A 21,560-nucleotide genomic window follows, 5' to 3' on the forward strand; every position below is an offset into this window, starting at 1 on the left:
GGACAGAGGCTGAGGCATAAGACAGACACAGCAGAGAACTGGATGAGTAAATTGGGAGTGTACGAAGTAAAATGTGAAGCGAGATATGTGGGGCAGAGGGGATGGAATTTTAAAGTTAGATTTAAAGAGTAACATAATAGAGAGAACTTGAAGCAAAGTATCTCAAGAATGAGTGTCATTCATTGGGGGATATAACGGAAAGCACATGAAGGTGATGTATGTTGAAGACAAAATTTGGTTGCTATGAAATTTAGAGGAGGTAAATATTCACAGTGCCTTGAACTAGGAGTGCGCTGGTGTTTTAAATGAGAGGATTGAAGTGTCTAAAGGGCATTTCTGGACACAGCTCAGTGATATCCTCCCTAAGAAGCAGCCACCATCATATTTCACCTAGTGACATAGGATTTATGTATATTTTTTCACTTCAGATTGCAGTGTAGAGGTAGTTTTACATTAGAATGGGTTAGAAACAGACAGGCATTTCTCAAAGACTTTATGACAGACAGTAGTATCATTGACGCTGAGCAACAGGCTTTAAGTAAATGTCATCATTGGCAGGTGATGGCAGTGGCTTTCAGTATGAAACTGTACTTCAGGAATGGTGGATGCACCGGCTTGTGATGTTGTTATATGGTTTGAGTTGAAAATGCATGTATGCAATTTTTTTTTCTTTTTTTAAAGTTGTGAAGAGTCTAATGGCCTAAAAATTCTTTTAAGGTAGGGTACAACTCAGGACGACTCTAATTCTTGTATATCTGTTGGTATAAGAAGGGTTATTTTATCTGGTTTCCTTGTTTTTAGCATCTGAAACTGGGATAATGTTGTTCCAAAGCATGTTGTGGAAATAATCACATAATTGACAATTGGACTGAATATCCTCAATATTGTTTGAGTAACAGTTGTATGATGGGTCCACATCAGTTATACAATGGTTCATAATCCAACAACATGGGCGACTGGCATCTCCGGCGCCATGGGGGGGGGGGGGGGGGGAGGGGGGGGGAGGGCCTTATCCTGAATCTTTTTCTCCTTCACAGCCTTTGCTGGCTGAGATTCTCGCAAGGGCCTATCCATGATAAGCATGGGGACGGATAAAGTGGCAGCACCCCTGGGACCCCAAGGTCACAGTTCCTTCAGTCACTGACAGGCATCAGACCTCTGATATGTGGTTTTCCGGGCAGAGGGGTTCCAAGCTGAAGGTCTGTCAGCAGTAGATGCTGGAGGAGGAGGAGGCTGCTGCTCCTGTTGGGAGTGGGAATTGGTTCCCAATGACAGTGCTATGGGAATCAGAAGAGAGAAGGGTGGTAGAAGAACTGGTTTCGAAAAAGTTGAGGTAGTAGGGTTGATCACTGTGACTTTTGCATAACCGGACATCATATCAACGGAAAGACTGCCTTCAGGGAGTGATCGTCCACAGTCACCACATTTTGGGTCTACCATACAGCAGGATGACATATTACAAATTCCATGAGCAGTGAGAGGTGAAGTTTCAAGTCACTCTAGTACACCATGACTTTATAATTTTGATCAACAATTAAAAAGGGGTGAACATATCAGGGTACCTGGAAAAAGAATTAGCACAGCATGTACTCTTTTATAAATAAAACAAACAATGGAAATTCCAGGTTGCAATATCAGCAAATAAGGAAAAAGTACAGTGTGTTAAGATGATATGTTGACTTGCAGACAGGCACAACATAAAGACTCTTACATTTTTAGTTTTCAGCCAAAGCCTTCTTCAGAAAAGGAAACACACACACACACACACACACACACACACACACACACACACACACATTCATTCACACAAGGAAGCACACCTCACGCACCCAACTGCAATCACCAGCAGCTCGGACTGGCATCCAACTGTCACACGAACAAAAGCAGAAATCTGGAGGTGGTGGGGAAGGGAAAGGGATAGCATGGCATGGATGTGGGGAGAGAAGAGCACTGTCTGACAGAGCGTGCAGGGAATAGATAGAGGCATGACATGACTGCCATTAAGTGCAGTGTTGAGAGGCTATGGGGCAGGGAGATGGGAAGAGGGCATGGAGAAGGAGAGCAGAAGAGGAGAGGGACAGGGAAGGGGAAAGATGGACAGGTGCGTTGGCAGAGGGCAGCAAACAATGAGGGTAAGAGGATGTGACAATAAATAATGCATATATGCATATGAAATGACATACATACAAAGAAATTTGTCTATGGATAGATGAATGAATTAATAAATAAAAGTATAAAAAATTATCCACCAAAACTTTAGAAGCTTAGGAAATAAGGGCAATGATTTGTACACCATAGCATATATTAATAAACTAGATGTTTTAATTATTACTGAGCATACTGAACACTGGTATCCTGAAGAAAAATTCACAATAACCACTCTTTGGCAATGAAACTTTCCCCAAGTTTCAGTAAGGAGATCAAATTGGGTAGAGATGTAATATTTGCAAAAAGTGGTAGCAGTTACAGTGCCACAGAAGTTAGTTCTTCCAGTGTTCAAAATGTCATTGAACTTTCTGCAATAAACTACAGAGTGGAAAGGCAACAAATAATCATGGATGTATACAGGCCTGCATGTGCAAGTATATATATTTTTCTAGGAAATCTTTATGTTATATTACAGCTATCCTCAAACTCGACCCAATAAAATGAAACAACATGTGAGAACAATGCATGATAACATCAAGAATCTCAACATGTTAGGAAATGCAGCATGAGCTGAAATAAATTGTTATACTTACAAAACTTTTGCTAAAAACTACTACTATTTTAATATCACATATCCAGTGAAAAGCACAGCAGAGAAAAATATTCACAAAACGCAAGAAAGTAGCTGAATAGACGATGAAGTTGTACATGCAAGGAAAAGGTTAATATCATTCCAGCATAAAATGTTAGAAAACAGAGAGAATGTTCCACTGAAAGAAGCATTCAGCAAATATCATGAATATTATGAAGATTTACTAGTACACACAAAAAATAAACATGTAGGCCACATGTTAATGGAAGCAATGCTGCAGCTAGTTCTTGGAAAAACAAAAGAGCTTCATGTTAAGAAACAGCCCAGATTTTTCTTACATCAACATGCAAAATATATACACAATGTAATTTAATAAAATATGCAATATGAAAATATTTTATTAAAACAATAACTTCAACTGAAATCAACTTTTAGTATTTTAGTTGCAACTTCTTGAAAGAAGCTAGTTTCCTGCAATGGCTGTTTTAGTTTACATTTTATTTTTATTTTGCTATGCTGTGGACCCATTAAATCATGTTACTGCAACGCAAAATGTGTGTGCAATGGTTTAAACATTTTGCTTGAAAATGGCTACACAGCCCAAATGTCACAGTAAACAAAATAAAAATAGATATAAAAAGTAGTCAGTGCACGAAACTAATTTATTTCCTGAAATGAACTTCTGAATTACACCACAACCTACTAAATTATCTTAATACAAACTTAAACATACAAGAAACACAAGAAGTACAATCCGTCAAACTTGCTGTTCAAGGTGGGGCTCAGAAAGCACAAAGACAAGGAGTATAAATTCTCGCTGTGTGTGGGTGGGCATTATCTTGCTAAAACATAAGCCCAGCATACTTTGGTTAATAAGCTATTAGATCCAGTGGAAAAGGATCTGTAAAATTTTCAATGCAGAACCCTCATATCCAGTAGACTCAGAATTTCTTAGTGCCTCTACAATGCTTTTTTATTTCGCTGCTGTCACTTGGCTAAGGGACATGTATGTTGAAATGCTATCCTTAACATTATATTTAAGGTTATTGAAATTATCGTTCTTGGATTTACCAATAGAAAGAATATTTATTTAAGACATTTGCAATATACTCTTGACATTTTGTAGTAGTATCATTGTGGTTTGTTGCAAAGTCTCTAATGAACATAGCCCAGATTTTTTCCGTCACTGCTACACACAAGAAAAATGAGAAATATTCCGAAATTGTGTTTTCAGCACAGATACATTTCATTTGATCATTACATATTTCACTATTAATTACAACTTTTTAAATATTTTAACTTCACAGTACATAGACTTAAATATTATTGCTTTTTACCCTTCATCTTATTTCCTTACATCAGCAGGGCACTCCCTCAGAAAAATGTCCAATGTACCTACCAGAAAAGCTTAAGGCAGGAAGAAAATTATCAAAAAAATCTAAAAACAGCAAATTGTTTCTTCCATAATACACTCAGAAACAACAACAACACACCACGAAGGAATTATCTGAATGGGACAGAAATCCATAGATGTAATGTACGTGTAAAACAAGTGATTACAATTTCAGAAAAACTGGTTGATTTATTCGAGAGAAAGAGTTCACAAATTGTGAAAGTCAATTACATGTCAGTCCACATCTGAACCATGTGCAAACAATTGACAGAGTTGTTGTATGTTCTCCTGAGAGATATCATGCCAAATTCTGTCCAATTGGCATGATCAAAATTTTCAGATGGCTGAATGGCCCTGTCCATAATGTTCCAAATGTTCTCAGCTGGGTAGAGAACCGGCAAGCTTGCAGGACAAGGTAGGTTTTGGCAAGTACGAAAAAAGCATTAGAAACTTTTCCATGAGTGGACGGGTATTGTGTGGTGTCACCCGCCAGACACCACACTTGCTAGGTGGTAGCCTTTAAATCGGCCGCATTCCATTAGTATACGTCGGACCCGTGTGTCGCCACTATCAGTGATTGCAGACCGAGCGCCGCCACACGGCAGGTCTAGAGAGTCTTCCTAGCACTCGCCCCAGTTGTACAGCCGACTTTGCTAGCGATGGTTCACTGACAAATTACGCTCTCATTTGCTGAGACGATAGTTAGCATAGCCTTCATGCTACGTCATTTGCTACGACCTAGCAAAGCGCCATTACCAGTTACTATTGATGCTGTAAAACATGTACCGTCAAGAGCGATGTTCACCATTTACGGATTAAAGTTAAGTATTCCAACAGCTACGTCCTTTTTTGCTAAAGTTTAAATTCCTTGTCCTGTTCCAGACCTCACGCCAGCCTGCGTGAGCTAAAACGCGTGCCTTTCGGCTTCCTCTCATAGTGGGTTGGCTCTCTTGCCAATCCACAACATATTGTCTTGCTGAAATGAAAGCCTAGGATGACTTGCCATGAAGGGCAACAAAATAGGTTATAGAACATGTTGACATACTGCTGTGCTCTAAGGGTGCTGCAGATGACAACCAAAGGGCAATGCCACCCCAGACCATCACTCCTGGTTGTCAGACCATATGGCGGGCAACAGTCAGGTTGGTATCCCACCGCTGTTCAGGGCATCTCCAGAACTTCTTCACAAGACTCATCACTGAAGACAATGAGATTCCAGGACGAAGATTTGTCTGGAGACACCCCCGACAGTGGTGGGATACCAAAATGGCTGTCACCCGCCATACGGCCCGACAACCAGGAGTGATAGTCTAAAGCGCCATTTCTTTTCGTAGCAGGACACCTTTGGTTGGCATCTGTGGCATCCTTACAGCATGGCAGTATGTCAATAATATTCTATGCCTCATCTTGTTGGCCTTCACAATAACACATCCTGGGCTTACATTTTAGCAACCACACATTTCAAGGAAGGTGACTGATTGAAAATAAAAAATTTTAGACCAGTTTTTATCTTTCCTGTCTTCTCAAAGATTGTAGAAAACGTAATGTGCAATTTAGTTATCACATTTTAAACAAACATAATCTAATCTTTGAAAATCAAAGGAGCTTTATCAAAAACAAGTCAACTGTGGTAACTGCCACACTGATTATTGATGAAGTAATAATTGCTATAAATAACAAGGAATATGTCAATGGCATTTTCCTTAATCTTGAAAAGGCATTTGACTGTGTCATTATAACAGCAATCTTAGAGAAATGAAGGAACATAGGCATCAGACACATTGTTCATGAACTGATAAAATCTTACCTAAGAAAAGGCATTATGTACTATTAAAAACTGGAAATGGCACACACGTGTCTAGCATTATTGGTGATATGAAAAATGGCTTATCACATAGCTTCGCACCGCGATTCCTTTTCTTGATCTACATAAATGGCACAAAATACTGCTCCCGAAATTTAACGGAAAATCTGTATGCTAATAATAAATCTATTGTGTGCAAGCATACAGATTACAACAAATTAGAAATATTGTGCAACAGTATTATTCAATGCTAGATGCCTTTAATAGGTTCCACAATGAAACATTGTCTCGAAATTTGGTAGAAAATCCGAAAAAAATTCTGGTCGTATGTAAAGTGCACAAGCGGCAAGACGCAGTCAATACCTTCGCTGAGCAGTGCCAATGGTACTGTTACCGACAACTGTGCTGCTAAAGTGGAGTTACTGAACGCAGTTTTCCGAAATTCCTTCACCAGGGAAGACGAATGGAATATTCCAGAATCTGAAACACGAACAGCTGCTAGCATGAGTTTCTTAGAAGTAGATATCTCAAGGGTTGCGAAGCAACTCAAATCGCTTGACACGGGCAAGTCTTCAGGTCCAGATTGTATACCGATTAGGTTCCTTTCAGATTACACTGATACAATAGCTCCCTACTTAGCAATCATATACAACTGCTCGCTCACCGATAGATCTGTACCTACAGATTGGAAAATTGGGCAGGTCGCACCAGTGTTTAAGAAGAGTAGTAGGAGCAATCCATCGAACTACAGACCTATATCATTGATGTCGGTTTGCAGTAGGGTTCCGGAGCATATACTGTATTCAAACATTATGAATCACCTCGAAGGGAACGATCTATTGATACGTAATCAGCATGGTTTCAGAAAACATCGTTCTTGTGCAACACTGCTAGCTCTTTATTCGCACGAAGTAATGGCCACTATCGACAGGGGATCTCAAGTTGATTCCGTATTTCTAGATTTCCGGAAAGCTTTTGACGCCGTTCCTCACAAGTGACTTCTAATCAAGCTGCGGGCCTATGGGGTATCGTCTCAGTTGTGCGACTGGATTCATGATTTCCTGTCAGGATGGTCGCAGTTCATAGTAATAGACGGCAAATCATTGAGTAAAACTGAAGTGATATCAGGTGTTCCCCAGGGAAGCGTCCTGGGACCTCTGCTGTTCCTGATCTATATAAATGACCTGGGTGACAATCTGAGCAGTTCTCTTAGGTTGTTCACAGATGATGCTGGAATTTACCATCTAGTAAGGTCATCTGAAGACCAGTATCAGTTGCAAAGCGATTTAGAAAAGATTGCTGTATGGTGTGGCAGGTGGCAGTTGACGCTACATAACGAAAAGTGTGAGGTGATCCACATGAGTTCCAAAAGAAATCTGTTGGAATTCAATTATTCGATAAATAGTACAATTCTCAAGGCTGTCAATTCAAATAAGTACCTGGGTGTTAAAATTACGGACAACTTCAGTTGGAAAGACCACATAGATAATATTGTGGGGGAGGCGAGCCAAAGGTTGCGTTTCATTGGCAGGACACTTAGAAGATGCAACAAGTCCACTAAAGAGACAGTTTACACTACACTTGTTCGTCCTCTGTTAGAATATTGCTATGCGGTGTGGGATCCTTACCAGGTGGGATTGACAGAGGACATCGAAACGGTGCAAAAAAGGGCAGCTCGTTTTGTATTATCACGTAACAGGGGAGAGAGTGTGGCAGATATGATATGCGAATTGGGATGGAAGTCATTAAAGCAAAGACGTTTTTCGTCGCAGTGAGATCTATTTACGAAATTTCAGTCACCAACTTTCTCTTCCGAATGCGAAAATATTTTGTTGAGCCCAACCTACATAGGTAGGAATGATCGTCAAAATAAAATAAGAGAAATCAGAGCTCGAACAGAAAGGTTTAGGTGTTCGTTTTTCCCGTGCTGTTTGGGAGTGAATTGCAGATTAATCATGTAGATGTAGATTTAGGTGTAAATAAAATAGTTCATTACTGCAATGAAAGTCGCCTCAGCACCAGCAGCAAGAAAACAGCAGTAATGGATTTAACTCAGAACACATACAGACAATCTGTATATTGAGCAAGCAGTAAAGGAAAAAAAAGAAAAATTCAGAGTAGGTATTAAAATCCATGGAGAAAAAATAAAAACTTTGAGGTTTGCCGATGACATTGTAATTCTGTCAGAGACAGCAAAGGACCTGGAAGAGCAGTTGAACGGAATGGACAGTGATTGAAAGGAGGATATAAGATGAACATCAACAAAAGCAAAGCAAGGATAATGGAATGTAGTCGAATTAAGTCGGGTGATGCTGAGGGAATTAGATTAAGAAATGAGACACTTAAAGTAGTAAAGGAGTTTTGCTATTTGGGGAGCAAAATAACTGATGATGGTCGAAGTAGAGAGGATATAAAATGTAGACTGGCAATGGCAAGGAAAGCGTTTCTGAAGAAGAGGAATTTGTTAACATCGAGTATAGATTTAAGTGTCAGGAAGTCATTTCTGAAAGTATTTGTATGGAGTGTAGCCATGTATGGAAGTGAAACATGGACGGTAAATAGTTTGGACAAGAAGAGAATAGAAGCTTTCGAAATGTGGTGCTACAGAAGAATGCTGAAGATTAGATGGGTAGATCACATAACTAATGAGGAAGTATTGAATAGGATTGGGGAGAAGAGAAGTTTGTGGCACAACTTGACCAGAAGAAGGGATCAGTTGGTAGGACATGTTCTGAGGCATCAAGGGATCACCAATTTAGTATTGGAGGGCAGCGTGGAGGGTAAAAATTGTAGGGGGAGACCAAGAGATGAATACACTAAGCAGATTCAGAAGGATGTAGGTTGCAGTAGGTACTGGGAGATGAAGAAGCTTGCACAGGATAGAGTAGCATGGAGAGCTGCATCAAACCAGTCTCAGGACTGAAGACCACAACAACAACAACAACAACAACAACATACAGACAGATTCTGAAATGCAATTCTGCATTGAAACTATTATTGCTCTCAAAGAAAACTACATAAAACTCCTGCAAATAACAATATGAGATAACTTCACTGGGATTCACTCTTGCCAAGCAAACTGGATAAAAATATATTAGTGATAAATACTCTTAGAAACTACTGCAATGATACCCTTGTATTACGGACTGATTATCATGCAGTGGTGTCTACCAGAATGAACTATGGAACAGTAGTATGGGATGCCACACCTTTACACATTTTTAAATTTGTGGAAAAAGGGTATTAGAATAACTTGTGGTACATAATCAAGAGACTCATGTCACATTATTTCCTAAAGCTTGCACATTAATGCACATTTATATTATGCACATTTATATTTTTAAATCAATCACGTTGGCCTGAACACAAAGTGTAAACTCTTACCTCCAAAATATCATTATGTGTAAAGTAAAGGTCGAGACGGGAAAAATGGAACTGCTGTCAGCTGCATCTGGACATTACATGGAATCAGTAGTGACAACCGAAAATGTGAACTGGATTGGGATTTGAACCCGGGCTCTCCTGCTTACTAGGCAGGTGCATTAACCACTGTACCATCCGGGGCACAACAATATTGCAACAACTGCGTGGACTATCTCGGAACACGTCACGGCCGGGCCACATTCCCATCGAGTGCCTGCTATCCATAGTCTCTGGGAACTCGATGGGAATGTGGATCGGTCGTGAGGTGTACCGAGATACTCTGCACAGTTGCGATAATACTGTGTCCCAGATGGCGCAGTGGTTAACGCACTGGCCTAAAAAAGCAGAAGATCCTGGGTTCGAATGCCGGTCTGGTACACATTTTCCCTCATCACCACTGATTCTGCGTAATGTCCTGATGCAGCTGACAACAGTCGTCCCCTCCCATTCCTTTCCTTTCTTCCTTTCTCTACCTTCAATTTACATATCATGTATAACAGCTGCGGATTCTGCATGGTGTCTGTTCTTTCAGACACATCTGAAAGAATAGACACCACACATTCATGTAACACAAAATATCAGACTAGAAATAAAGACCAGTTTCATCTCATAAGTGACAGAATTGCATTATATTACAGAAACGTACTGTATCCACGACTGACACTTCTCAATGAATTGCCCAGCTCAGCCACATCTCTCCCCACTGTAAATTTTAAAGTCAGCCTAAAAAGAGTATTGATTGCCAGTCCATACTACTCACAAGACGAGTGTCTCAGTTTTGCACAGAATACAGAAATTTTCATACAGGTTTCATGTAAGTAATTAGTATTATTTAATATAATAATTGCAATTACAGTTTTATTTCATTCACATCTAAAATAAATAACAAAGAAAAGTCTTTGTTGCCAAGCTGAAACTTTTCTACCCTCAAATCAAGTCTCTCATACAAACCATTTGATGTGTAAACCTGCCTTGACATATCACAGTATGCTGCAAAATGTAGTAACATAAAAAAAGTTATGAAATAACAAATTCAGAAAAACGATCTTTGTGTCATTCGATGTTGAGTAAAGTAGTAATTATTTTTATTATTATCATCATTATTATTATTATGTATCAGAGAAGCATACAGAAATTAATTAATTTACTTACCACTACACCCACTTTTAGGGTCTTGTATATTTCTGAACTGTGCATGAGGCTTCAGTATGTCTCCTTGGTACAGTAACAGTTGCTCATTTCCTGATATAGTTGTTGTAGAAGATGACACCTGTTTAAATGCATCATCTACAAGTTATCAAACAATGGAAAGTTCAGATCAGACTACCAACAATTATGGAAATGGCAGAGTGCTACTAGCCATAAAGATGACACATTAGGTTGCAAACAGGTGCTATGAAAAGACTAACATATTAAGCGCTTTTGGCCAAAGCTTTCTTCAGGGAAAAAAATAAGGGGGGTGGGGGGGGCAACACATGCATTCGCACAAGCAAGCAATCTCATATACATGACTGCTCTCTCTCATTGCTCAGGCTAGACCGAAACTGAAATGTTTCGAACAGGAGCAACAATCCGTAGTGGAGCGGGGAAGAGGGAGGGATAATAGAGTAATAGGGTATGGGTGCGGGAAGAGGAAACAGTGGTGTTTGGCGTCTGGCGGACCATGCAGGGACTAGAGGGGGCAAACAAGGCTACCAGGTGCAGCATAAGGAGGCTATGAGGAAGGGAGGGAAGGGGAAAAGGGGGAGCAGAAAGGAGAAGACCAGAGAAAGTGGAAAGACTGGTGGTTGCTTTGACAAAGAGCAGTGCAGAATGAGGGTGAGGGGACATGAACTGGGAGAAGGTGATAGAATAAAGGGGCCAGAAACTGTTGGGTGGAGGGTGTGGAGATGGTAGGTTACTGTAGGTTGAGGGAAGATGTCAGGAGCGGAGAATATGTTGTAATCTATGTAGTTCAGGAAAGCTGGTGGTGAAGGGGATGATCCATATGGCCCGGATTGTGAAGCAGCCCTTGAAATCAAGCATGTTGTGTTCCGCTTCTTGTTGTGCAAAAGGGTGATATACTTTGGTCTTTGTCACAGTTTGGAGTGGCCATTCATCCTGGCGGACAGGTGGCAAGGCTACTGTGAAAGCAGGCCTGTTGTGTACCAGCTCTACTGCAATCATTGCCTAGATTTTTATATCGGTATGACTACCAACCAGCTATGTGACAGGACAAATGCCCACTGCCAAACTGTGGCCAAGAGCAAAGTAGAACACTCTCTTGCACAACATGCAGCTGAACATATCAGGATTCATTGCAATGGCTTCTTCACAATCCGGCCATCTCCTCCCCTCCAACAGCAGATTTTCCGAACTGCACAAGTGGGATTTATCTTTACAACACATTCCCCACTACCAAAATCATCCTGGCCTTAACCTACAGTAACCTTGTCTCCACAACATTCACCTAAAGGTTTCTGCCCCCTCTGTCCTATCACCTCTTCTCAACTCACTCTCATTCTGCACTGCTCTCTGCCAAAGCAACCATCAATCAGTCCCCCTTCTCTGCTCTCTCCTTTCTGCTCCCCCTTTCCCCTTCCCTCCCTCTCTCACAGTCTCTCAATGCTGTACCTGGTAGCCTTGCCTGTTCCCTCTAGTCCCTGCATGCTCTATTAGGCACCATTGTTAGATCTTCCCACAACTATACCCCACTATCTCTCCCCCTTCTCCACTCCACTATGGATTGTTGCTCTTGTGTGACACATTTCAATCTCAGTCTGACTTGAGCAGCCAGAGATAGAGCAGTCATGTGTGTGAGGTTGCTTGCTTGTTTGAATGTGTGTGAGTTTTTCTCTTCCAATGAAGGCTTTGACTGGAAGGTTAACGCATAAGTCTTTTCGTTGCACCTGTCAGCAACTCAATGTGTCTTCTTTACAATGAGTAGCAATCTATATTTTCCAAAATTTTTTGTCTTAAGTTGTCCATGCACTAAAAAAAATCTATTTTTATGTACAATTTTAGTTCTGGAACTTTCATTTAGCCAAATTTCTTTTGGTGAAAATAACACATAAGAAAAATGTGAGTGAGAAGCAAAAATGTATTATTTTTGAAAACATTCACAACCAACATCTCCATTTGCTTCCGTGAACCCAAAAACACTGTAGAACATATGGTGCCTTGTGTTATTTGTTCTCCTTATTACCGAATTGAAGGTCATCAAAGGGAACAACAACTGTCTGTAAACTTGTTTATGCATGTCAAATATTTAAGTACATATAACTACCTTTGAAGCTAGTTGTTTATCACTGATGCTACTCAATGAAATAGAGGGATCACTCAATAAAATTATACAACTATTTTAAAACACTGAACATGGTATCTTACTTTTACAGTTAGGTACATATCACATCGTACTTTTGTCATCATATACAAAATAGCAATAAAGATGATATTAAAGAACTAAAGCCAATAATTAATTCTTATCTGATGTAAAAGCCATAAGATGCCCTTCAAATAACAGAGTTTAATAATACATAGCATAACAGATGCCACACCATAATTTTTGTTGCAGTTCCTGACAATTTTTGTAAGATGCATTCAAAATGAGTGTGCCTTCCTCATTTGAATGTAGCTGCACTTATCGCTGTCTGCTGCCGACAAAAATTGGCAGACATGTTTGTCTAATGTTCTAACTTTCTCAAAGGTGTGATATCTCTGGAAACACACGCCTTTATGCAATGGTACTTCACAGAATTGGCAGTAGTATCTTGTTTCACTTATTTTACGATGCACTGCGCGAACTCTACAAGGTCGAGCTGGATATTTCTTTTTTCAAAAATGGCTCTGAGCATTATGGGAATTAACATCTGAGGTCATCAGTCCCCTAGAACTTAGAACTACTTAAACCTAACTAACTCTAAGGACATCACACACATCCATGACCGAGGCAGGATTCGAGCCTGCGATCGTAGCAGTCACGCTGTTCCGGACTGAAGCGTCTAGAACTGCTTGGCCACAGCGGCCGGCTTTCTTTTTTCCACTTCCCACAGTAGTCAGAATAGTATGTCCTTTCATGTCCCCTGACAATCAACCAGGTGGATCCTTAGCAGGTGCTCATTTTGTAGGTCAGATTGCTTCAATTTGCTGCACCAACTGGTTGATCACTTGTCCAGGCTCTTACAACTTCTTTTAGAAACGTTTTATATTTTTTGTGTACATCTGGATTTAGGTTTCTGTACACTTCGTATGCATTAAATGAAGCACAATTTATTATAAACTAAACTACTTTCTTTGTTCATTTATTGGTTTCACGCATTATCCCACAACACAAAAGATATTGATCAGCTCTGACCACACCTTTCATAAATTTATTGTACATCACAATACATTTTGGTTTCTGTATGATTTACCCTTGTCAATTTTTTTTTCCTGTCACAATTATGGACACATTGCGAACTGTTATTATCATTCACACCTCCCTTTTATCTTCCCATACCTGCAGCAAAAAGTCACTTTGTCTTCCAAATGTATGTCACCTTTCTTTAAATATTTGTTTTCTGTTTGTAGCCACTGAGGGAGACCTTTATTGATTCATAGTCTAGCACAAACTCCCGTTTTCTTTTCTATAAGTGTTTTGTCAATAGCTGTATTGTTGTAATAATTGTCTTGATAAATGTAGTGCCACATGCCAAGGTGAATGAAAGTCAAGAGTTAATAGTGTCTTGAAGCTTTCTTCCATCCCCAGTGTATATTTCTAGATTGGAGATATATCCACTTACAATTTCACAAACTAAACGAATAAACAAACAATATAAGTTTTCCAGAATTATAAGTCCGGAAATGAAGCCGCCCTCTCCATGGTATCACTGCTTCATCAAGAGAAAGCTCCTGTTCAGGACTGTACACGGTCTGAAATTTATTTAGGAGATACTTTAGTACAGGTTCAATTTTGTAGTCACTGTTTTCCTGACTGTTTTGTAAGGAATTGTCCTGGAAATGCAATGATTTCCATATCTGCTCAAATCGATTTCTGCTCATTAGCTTGTCAAAAATCAGTGTCTCTATTACAGGATCTGTCGACCAATAGTCCTCCAAATAATCTTTTTTTATGTGTCCCATCAAGATAATCATGCCTAGAAATCTTTTCAGTTCAACAGGTGACATTCGTAAATTGGGGAGACTTGGGAGATTGTTTAAAATAGTTTTTGTTTTGTTTGTAATACAAGTTTGACTGTGTCAATATCTGATTGAACAATTCATCCCATAGAAATAATTCCACAGTGCTTATAACACTTCTGATCTCATTGGGAAGGGCTTTTACATCTGGAATTCCTTTAAATATTTCTAAAATAATTATCTTGTCCTCCACATGACTTTCAGTATCAGAAGCTTCGTCGACTAAACATTGACAGTTATCTCACTTTGGCCGATTATATCCCTGTTGTTTTCTCCCACTACCACCTTCAGTAACATCATCTGAATCACTTGGAAGATCAGAACAAATGTCTGCAAACAGTTCAGCAAGAATTTCACTTTATATCAAATCTTACCGCATAATGCAACAACCACAGTACTGACTATTTCTTGGTACTGATTGTTGGCGGTGAAATGAAAGATGAAAATAAGTTCATACTTTGCTCACTGCACTGAACCATCTAGTTCATATATGTTACTGGCATGACCAAGAGGTCTCAAAAAGCGCGTAGAGAACAGAAACACGTATTTATGTGATCCATTCACAATAGTTGGACATGAAAACATGTAAATCTGTGTGTTAAACACATTGCAGACTGACAGATCACACTACAAAAAGAATGATGTATTTGACATCAAGCAAAATTTTTTCAGTACCTGATTTACTTCCTTCCTTAGCACCTGGAAATTTTACTCTTTACTTTTCCTGGTTGCTATCTTTTACTTTCTTTGGAAAGGGTCTTGTTCCTGTTGTCCCTATCGAGGAGAGTAATAACCATATACCCATCTTTTTTAAGCAGTGAAAATATATTTAATGTCATATTTAAGATTATCACCTACAAAGTGTCTCGTAAACTGATTAGCAACTACTGGCAGAAGAACTTTACTACCAGTGTGAGTTTCACAGCAACATGTTTTGCAGCTATCTATAACAGACACTTTCTTTACCCAAAGAGAAATATTTTAAAAAGCTTACAAAATTTAATGCAAATGTTAAATAATGGGAAGTATAGGTTGGAATATCAATAACTATGGAAAGGATAGATTGCTACCCATCATAAAGATGACAAATTGAGTTGTAGACTGTTACCCATTAAACTTTCAGCAAAAGACTTCATCAGGAAAGAGAAACACACACAAATTCATTCACGGAAACACATCTCACAAACACATGACCCTATATCTGGTTGGTTGGTTGGTTTAAAAGAGAGGGGGGGGGGGGGGGGGGGGACCAAACTACGAGGTCATCAGTCCCTTGTTCCTAATAAAAAAATGCCGCAACTGTGAGAATAAAACAGACAAGACATATAACACAAAACAGAAAGAAAGGAAAAACCTCAAAAACGAAGGAACAAAAGAGGACAAGGAAACAACAGAGAGACGCTTGAAACAGAAGAGAGTAAAACAAGAAAGCAATTTATAGTGGCTGGGCGACCATGAAAATAAAAAGAAAAAGCCAGCCATTCTGCAACACATTAAAACTTCCACCCTAAAAGCACTAGGATGGAGGGCACAGAGGGACAAAGGACATGCGCTAAAACCTACATAGAAGTATAAAAACCACTATCACGGATAAGATGTAAAACTAAAGCTGCTGCTGAGGCACCGTCGCCCAACACCGAAGGTAGGTAGGTGGAACAGTTAAAAGTCTGCCGAAGAGCAGCTAAAAGTGGGCAGTCCAGCAAGAGGGGGACAACTATCATTTGGGAGCCACAGCAACAGAGAGGTGGGTCTTTGCGATGGAGTAGGTAACCATGCGTTAGCCTTGTATGGCCAATGTGGAGCCGGCAGAGGACAACTGATTCCCTGCGAGAGGACTGCGTGGAAGACCTCCACACATTCGTCGTCTCCTTAATGACATGCAGCTTGTTGTGCATACTGTTATGCCATTCACTCTCCCAAAGCCTGAAAACCCTGCAGCATACGACAGAACGCAAGTCAGCTTCAGAGATGCCCATCTCCAGAAGCGATTTCCACATCACCTGTTTGGCAGGCCTATCGACAAGTTCATCGCCTGGGATTCCAACGTGACATGGCGTCCACACAAACACCACTGAGCAATGGGACCGTTCCAGGGCATAGATGGACTCCTGGATGGATACTACTAGAGGGTGGCAAGGGTACCATTGGTCGATAGCTTGTAGGCTGCTCAATGAGTCAGTACACAGGAGAAATGACTCACCAGGGCATGAGTGGATGTGCTCAAGAGCACGAGATATGGCCGCCATCTCTGCAGTGACACACTGCAGGCATCTGGTGAGGAGTGCTGTTCAATATGTCCTCTATGAACATAAGCAAAGCCTACGTAACCATCAGCCATTGAGCCGTCGGTGTAAACCACATCAGAGCCCCGGAACACATCAAGAATCGAAAGGACATGACAGAGGAGAGTGGCAGGGTTAATGCAGTCCTTACAGCCACGCAAAAGGTCCAGACAAAGCTGCGGCCGAGGCGTACACCATGGAGGCGTACGTGAAAGGACAGTAAGTAGAGGTGGTAAAGGGAAGGACTCCAGTTCGGAAAGAAGGGACCGCACACAAACCGCAATTGTTAGCCCTGACCTGGGCTGCCGATGCAGGATATGGACCATCATGGGCGGGAAAAGGAAACGGTAATTCGGATGCTCAAGAGAACTACGAATGTATACAGTGTAACTAGTGAGCAGTTGTGCATGTCTGACCTGCAATGGAGGGACCTCAGCCTTCACCAGTACGCTGGTCACCGGACTCGTCCTAAAAGCTCCTCTTGCTAGTCGAACCCTGCAATGGTGCACAGGGTCGAGTAAATCCATTGCTGAGGGCACTGCCGAACCATAAATCACACTCCCATAGTCAATTTGGGATTGGACAAGGGCTCTGTAGAGCTGCAGCAGCATAGAGCGATCTGCACCCCAATTGGTGTTGCTCAGGCAACGGAGGGCATTGAGGTGCTGCCAGCACTTGCACTTAAGCTGATGAAGATCAGGAAGCCACGTCAATCGAGCATCGAAAACCACTCCTAAGATTTATGTGTCTCCACTACAGTGAGTGGATCATCATGAAGGTAAGGTTCTGGGTACAGATGAACGGTACGGCGCTGACAGAAGTGCATGACACACGACTTTGCAGCTGAAAACTGGAAACCGTGGGCTAGAGCCCATGACGCGCCCTGTGGATGGCTCCCTGTAGGCGCTGATCAGCAACACCAGTACTGCAGCAACAGTACGAAATTCAGAATTCGTCTGCATACAGAGAAGGTGAGACAGAGGGCCTGACTGCTGCTACTAGACTGTTAATGGCCACTAAAAATAGAGACACTCAATACAGAGCCGTGCAGGACCAGATTCTCCTGGATATGGGTAGAACTATGGGAGGCACCAACTTGCACACAGAAATTATGGAGCGACAGGAAATTTTTGGATAAAAATCGGGAGCGGGCCCCGGAGACCCCACTCATACAATGTGGCAAGGATATGAGGTTGCCAGGTCATGTCGTATGCTTTACGCAAGTCAAAAAGGACAGTTACCAGGTGTTGGCATCTGGAAAAGGCTGTTCGGATGGCAGACTCAAGGGACCAAGATTATCAGTGGTAGGGCGACCCTGGCGGAAGCCGCCTTGACATTGAGCCAGTAGGCCAGGTGACTTCAGGATCCAACCCAACCAGCGACACATCATACATTCCAGCAGCTTACAAAGAACGATGGCGAGGCTGATGGCTATCCGCATCAAGCAGGTTTTTACCAGATTTGAGCACTGGAATAGTGGTGCTCTCCCACCATTGCGATGGAAAGACGCCATCGAACTAGATCCGGTTGAAGATGACGAGAAGATGTCACTTTTAGTTAGATGAGAGATGTTTAATCATCTGGCTGTGGATCCGATCAGGTCCAGGAGCTGTGTTGGGGCAATGTGCAAGGGAACCGAGAAGCTCCCACTCTGTAAATGGGGCGTTATAAGAAGCACTTTGATGTGTAGTGAATGAGAGGACTTTCCCTTCCAGCCGCCTTTGGAGAGTGCGAAAGGTTGGAGGGGTAATTCTCCGACACAGAGGCTCGAGCAACGTGCTTAGCAATAGCATTTGCATCGGTAGATAGCACACAATTTATGGTAACACCAGGAACATTGGTTGGGGTCTGGTACCTGAAAAGATGTTTGATCTTTGACCAGACTTTGGAAGGTGACGTATGGCTTCCAATGGTCGAGACATACCTCTCCCAACACTCCTGCTTCTGTCGTATGCTAAGTTGGCGAATGCAGGCAAGGAGCCGTTTAAAGGCTATGAGGTGCTACAGGGAAGGGAGCTGCTCATGCTGCTGTAGAGCTCATCAACACTCCTTAATTGCTTCAGCAACTTCCAGCAACCACCAAGGGATTGCCTTATGCCAGGGGCACCCTAAAGAGCATGTGATCGCATTTTCTGCCACAGAAACAATTGTTGTAGTCACCTGCTCAACCATGACATCGATGTTACTGTGTGGGGGAGATTCAACAGTGACAGCAGAGGTGAAAGTTTCCCAGTCCGCCTTGTTTAAAGCCCATCTGGGCAGGTGTCCATAGGCCTGACGCAGGGGCAGTGACAGGAAGATGGGGAAATGGTCACTACCATACAGGTCGTCATGTGCTCTCCAGTGAATAGGTGGGAGAAGTCCTGAGCTGCAAATTGATAAATCAATGGCCGAGTAACTACCATGAGCCACACTGAAATGTGTGGCGGCCCCAGTATTTAAGAGGCAGAGGTTGAACTGAGACAGTAAAGTTTGAAATCTCTGCCTCAGCCAGTAAGCATGGTGCCAAATCTCCCTAAGTAGGAAAGGTTTAGGGAGTTGGTCAATCAGTGCAGCTAATATATTAAAGGGGTATTGCACCATCTGCAGAAAGATATACACTGCAGACAGTTATTTCCTGTGTCGTCCTTATCCTGACAGCCACAGATTCAATAGGGGTTTGAAGGGGCACAGTGTCACTACAGACTGAGATTAGGACATAAACACTAACTCCACCTGACACTTTATTACAGTTGCTACGGTTTCTGTAATATCTCTTATATCTGTGAAGGGCAGGGGACCGCATTGCCGGGAACCAGGTTTCCTGGAGGGCAATGCAGATAGCAGGTGTAAAGCCTAACAGTTATCGTAGCTCAGCCAGGCGGTGGAAAAAAACTGCTGCAACTCTACTGGAGGGTGACGTCATCGTGAGACTGGAAAGGCATGGAACATTCAATGAGGCAGTTTACACCTCAGGGTCACCAGCTGCCACCGACTTTTTGCCTGAGCAATCTATATCCATTGTGTCTGAGGGTCTGGCAACATCTGGGTTCTCAGTGGATGCCAGAATCTCCACCCCCATCCTCAGACACAGAGCTTGTAGGTAGTGGTGGTGTGGGTGCCATCACAATTTCCTTGGTCTTAGGGGACTTCTTTTTGGATTTCTCTCGCTGCTCCTTGGGTTTCCCTGGCTGGGAGGACTTCACTGGCACAGTCTCCGGGACTGAGGATGAGCGTGAAGCCCTAAGACCAGCTGCTTTTGAGCTCTTCAGCCACTGGTGGGTGTCACCTTTCCCACAAGCACAAACCTGGGAAGGGATTGACCCAAAGGACCCCTTCCTAGAAAAAGAAGATGAAGAAGACTTACGCTTCTCCGGCTTAGAAGTGGGGACGCACGTCCCTGATGGTTGGAGGGGTGTTGCTCCCAAAGTAGGCAGTGTGGGAGCAACAGAGAGGGAAATACCCCCCACCATCAAAGCTGGCAAGTGTAGTCTTCTGGCTCTGAGAGGTGACTGGGATTGGCGGAGCTGATGGTGCCAGAACTGTTGTAGCGGCGGAATAAGATGATGTCGTACGTACAGGATGCAGGCATTCAAATTTTCTCTTAGTGTACGTCAGTCTGTCCAGCGCCTTGTACTCCACGATTTTCCTTTCTTTCTGGAGAATCCTGCAGTCTGGCGAGCAAGGCGAATGGTGCTCTCCGCAGTTGACACAGATGGGAGGCAGGACACATGGAGTATTGGGATGTGATGGGCTTCCACAATCTCAAATACAGCGGGAAGACATATGGCCGAAATTCCAGCACTTAAAGCACCGCATTGGGGGAGGGATATAGGGCTTTACATCACAGCAGTAGACCATCACCCTGACTTTCTCAGGCAATGTATCACCCTCGAAGGCCAAGATGAAGGCACCGGTGGGAACCTGATTATCCCTCAGACCCCAGTGGACATGCCAGACAAAATGTACACCTTGCTGCTCTACATCGGCGCGCAGCTCATTGTCAGACCGCGAAAGAAGATCCCTGTGAAATATGATACCCTGGACCATACCTAAGCTCTTATGGGGCGAGATGGTTACAGAAACATCCCCCAGTGAATAACGTCCGTGACTGGACAGAGGATGCTGTTTTGATCAAGACTGACCCAGATCTCATTTTGGACAATCCATCCACCTCCCCTTACTTTTCCTCTAAATGCTCAACAAAAAACTGAGGCTTTATCATCATGAAATATTCCACATCAGCTCTTGAACATACAAGGTACTGGGGCGAATAAGATCCGCTACCATCCTCAGCCTGAAATTCCTCCCATGGTGTGGTCAGGAAGGGGTTACGATTTGGGGTCGTACTTCGGTGTGTTGAATTGAGCTCATGAACACTTAGAGACTCCTGGTGTTTCACCACCAGCAAGAGATGATGGACTACACTTCATCGTGTGTCATCTGCCCTGATGCCACCCACTCTGAGCAGGGGCCCTCCCCACAGGCACCACCCAGCCACAGCAAAGGCCACCTGGCAGGATGGCCATTGGTGGGAGTCCCGATGCCCCAGGGGGATGGGCACCCACCCCTTGGCATACATTGGGAGTTAACGGCACAGGCATAAGCAGAGTGATCCCTGTGTGGTCAGGGGGGCTACAACCAACAGGGTACATGGTGGCCCAACACAACAGACGGGCTATCATGCTGGATATCAGGTGCAAAGAAGTCCGTGGTCATCGTCAGCACAGAAAGTGCCAAGTGACACTGCATAGTGCATGGTGGATGGTGGAAAACACACCC

The 21,560-nt window shown here is 42.4% G+C and overlaps 1 protein-coding gene across 1 annotated transcript in view; it reads right to left on the reverse strand.

Annotated features, from left to right (window-relative positions):
• Positions 1 to 21,560, reverse strand: part of LOC124613482 — a 307,477-nt gene that overhangs the window by 234,844 nt on the left and 51,073 nt on the right. The window contains exon 3 of the mRNA XM_047142191.1: positions 10,513 to 10,630. Coding sequence (XP_046998147.1) covers positions 10,513 to 10,630 — 118 coding nt within the window. The remainder of the gene's footprint in view (positions 1 to 10,512; positions 10,631 to 21,560) is intronic.

This window comes from Schistocerca americana, chromosome 4 (genome assembly GCF_021461395.2).
Source record: "Schistocerca americana isolate TAMUIC-IGC-003095 chromosome 4, iqSchAmer2.1, whole genome shotgun sequence".
NCBI lineage: Eukaryota > Metazoa > Arthropoda > Insecta > Orthoptera > Acrididae > Schistocerca > Schistocerca americana.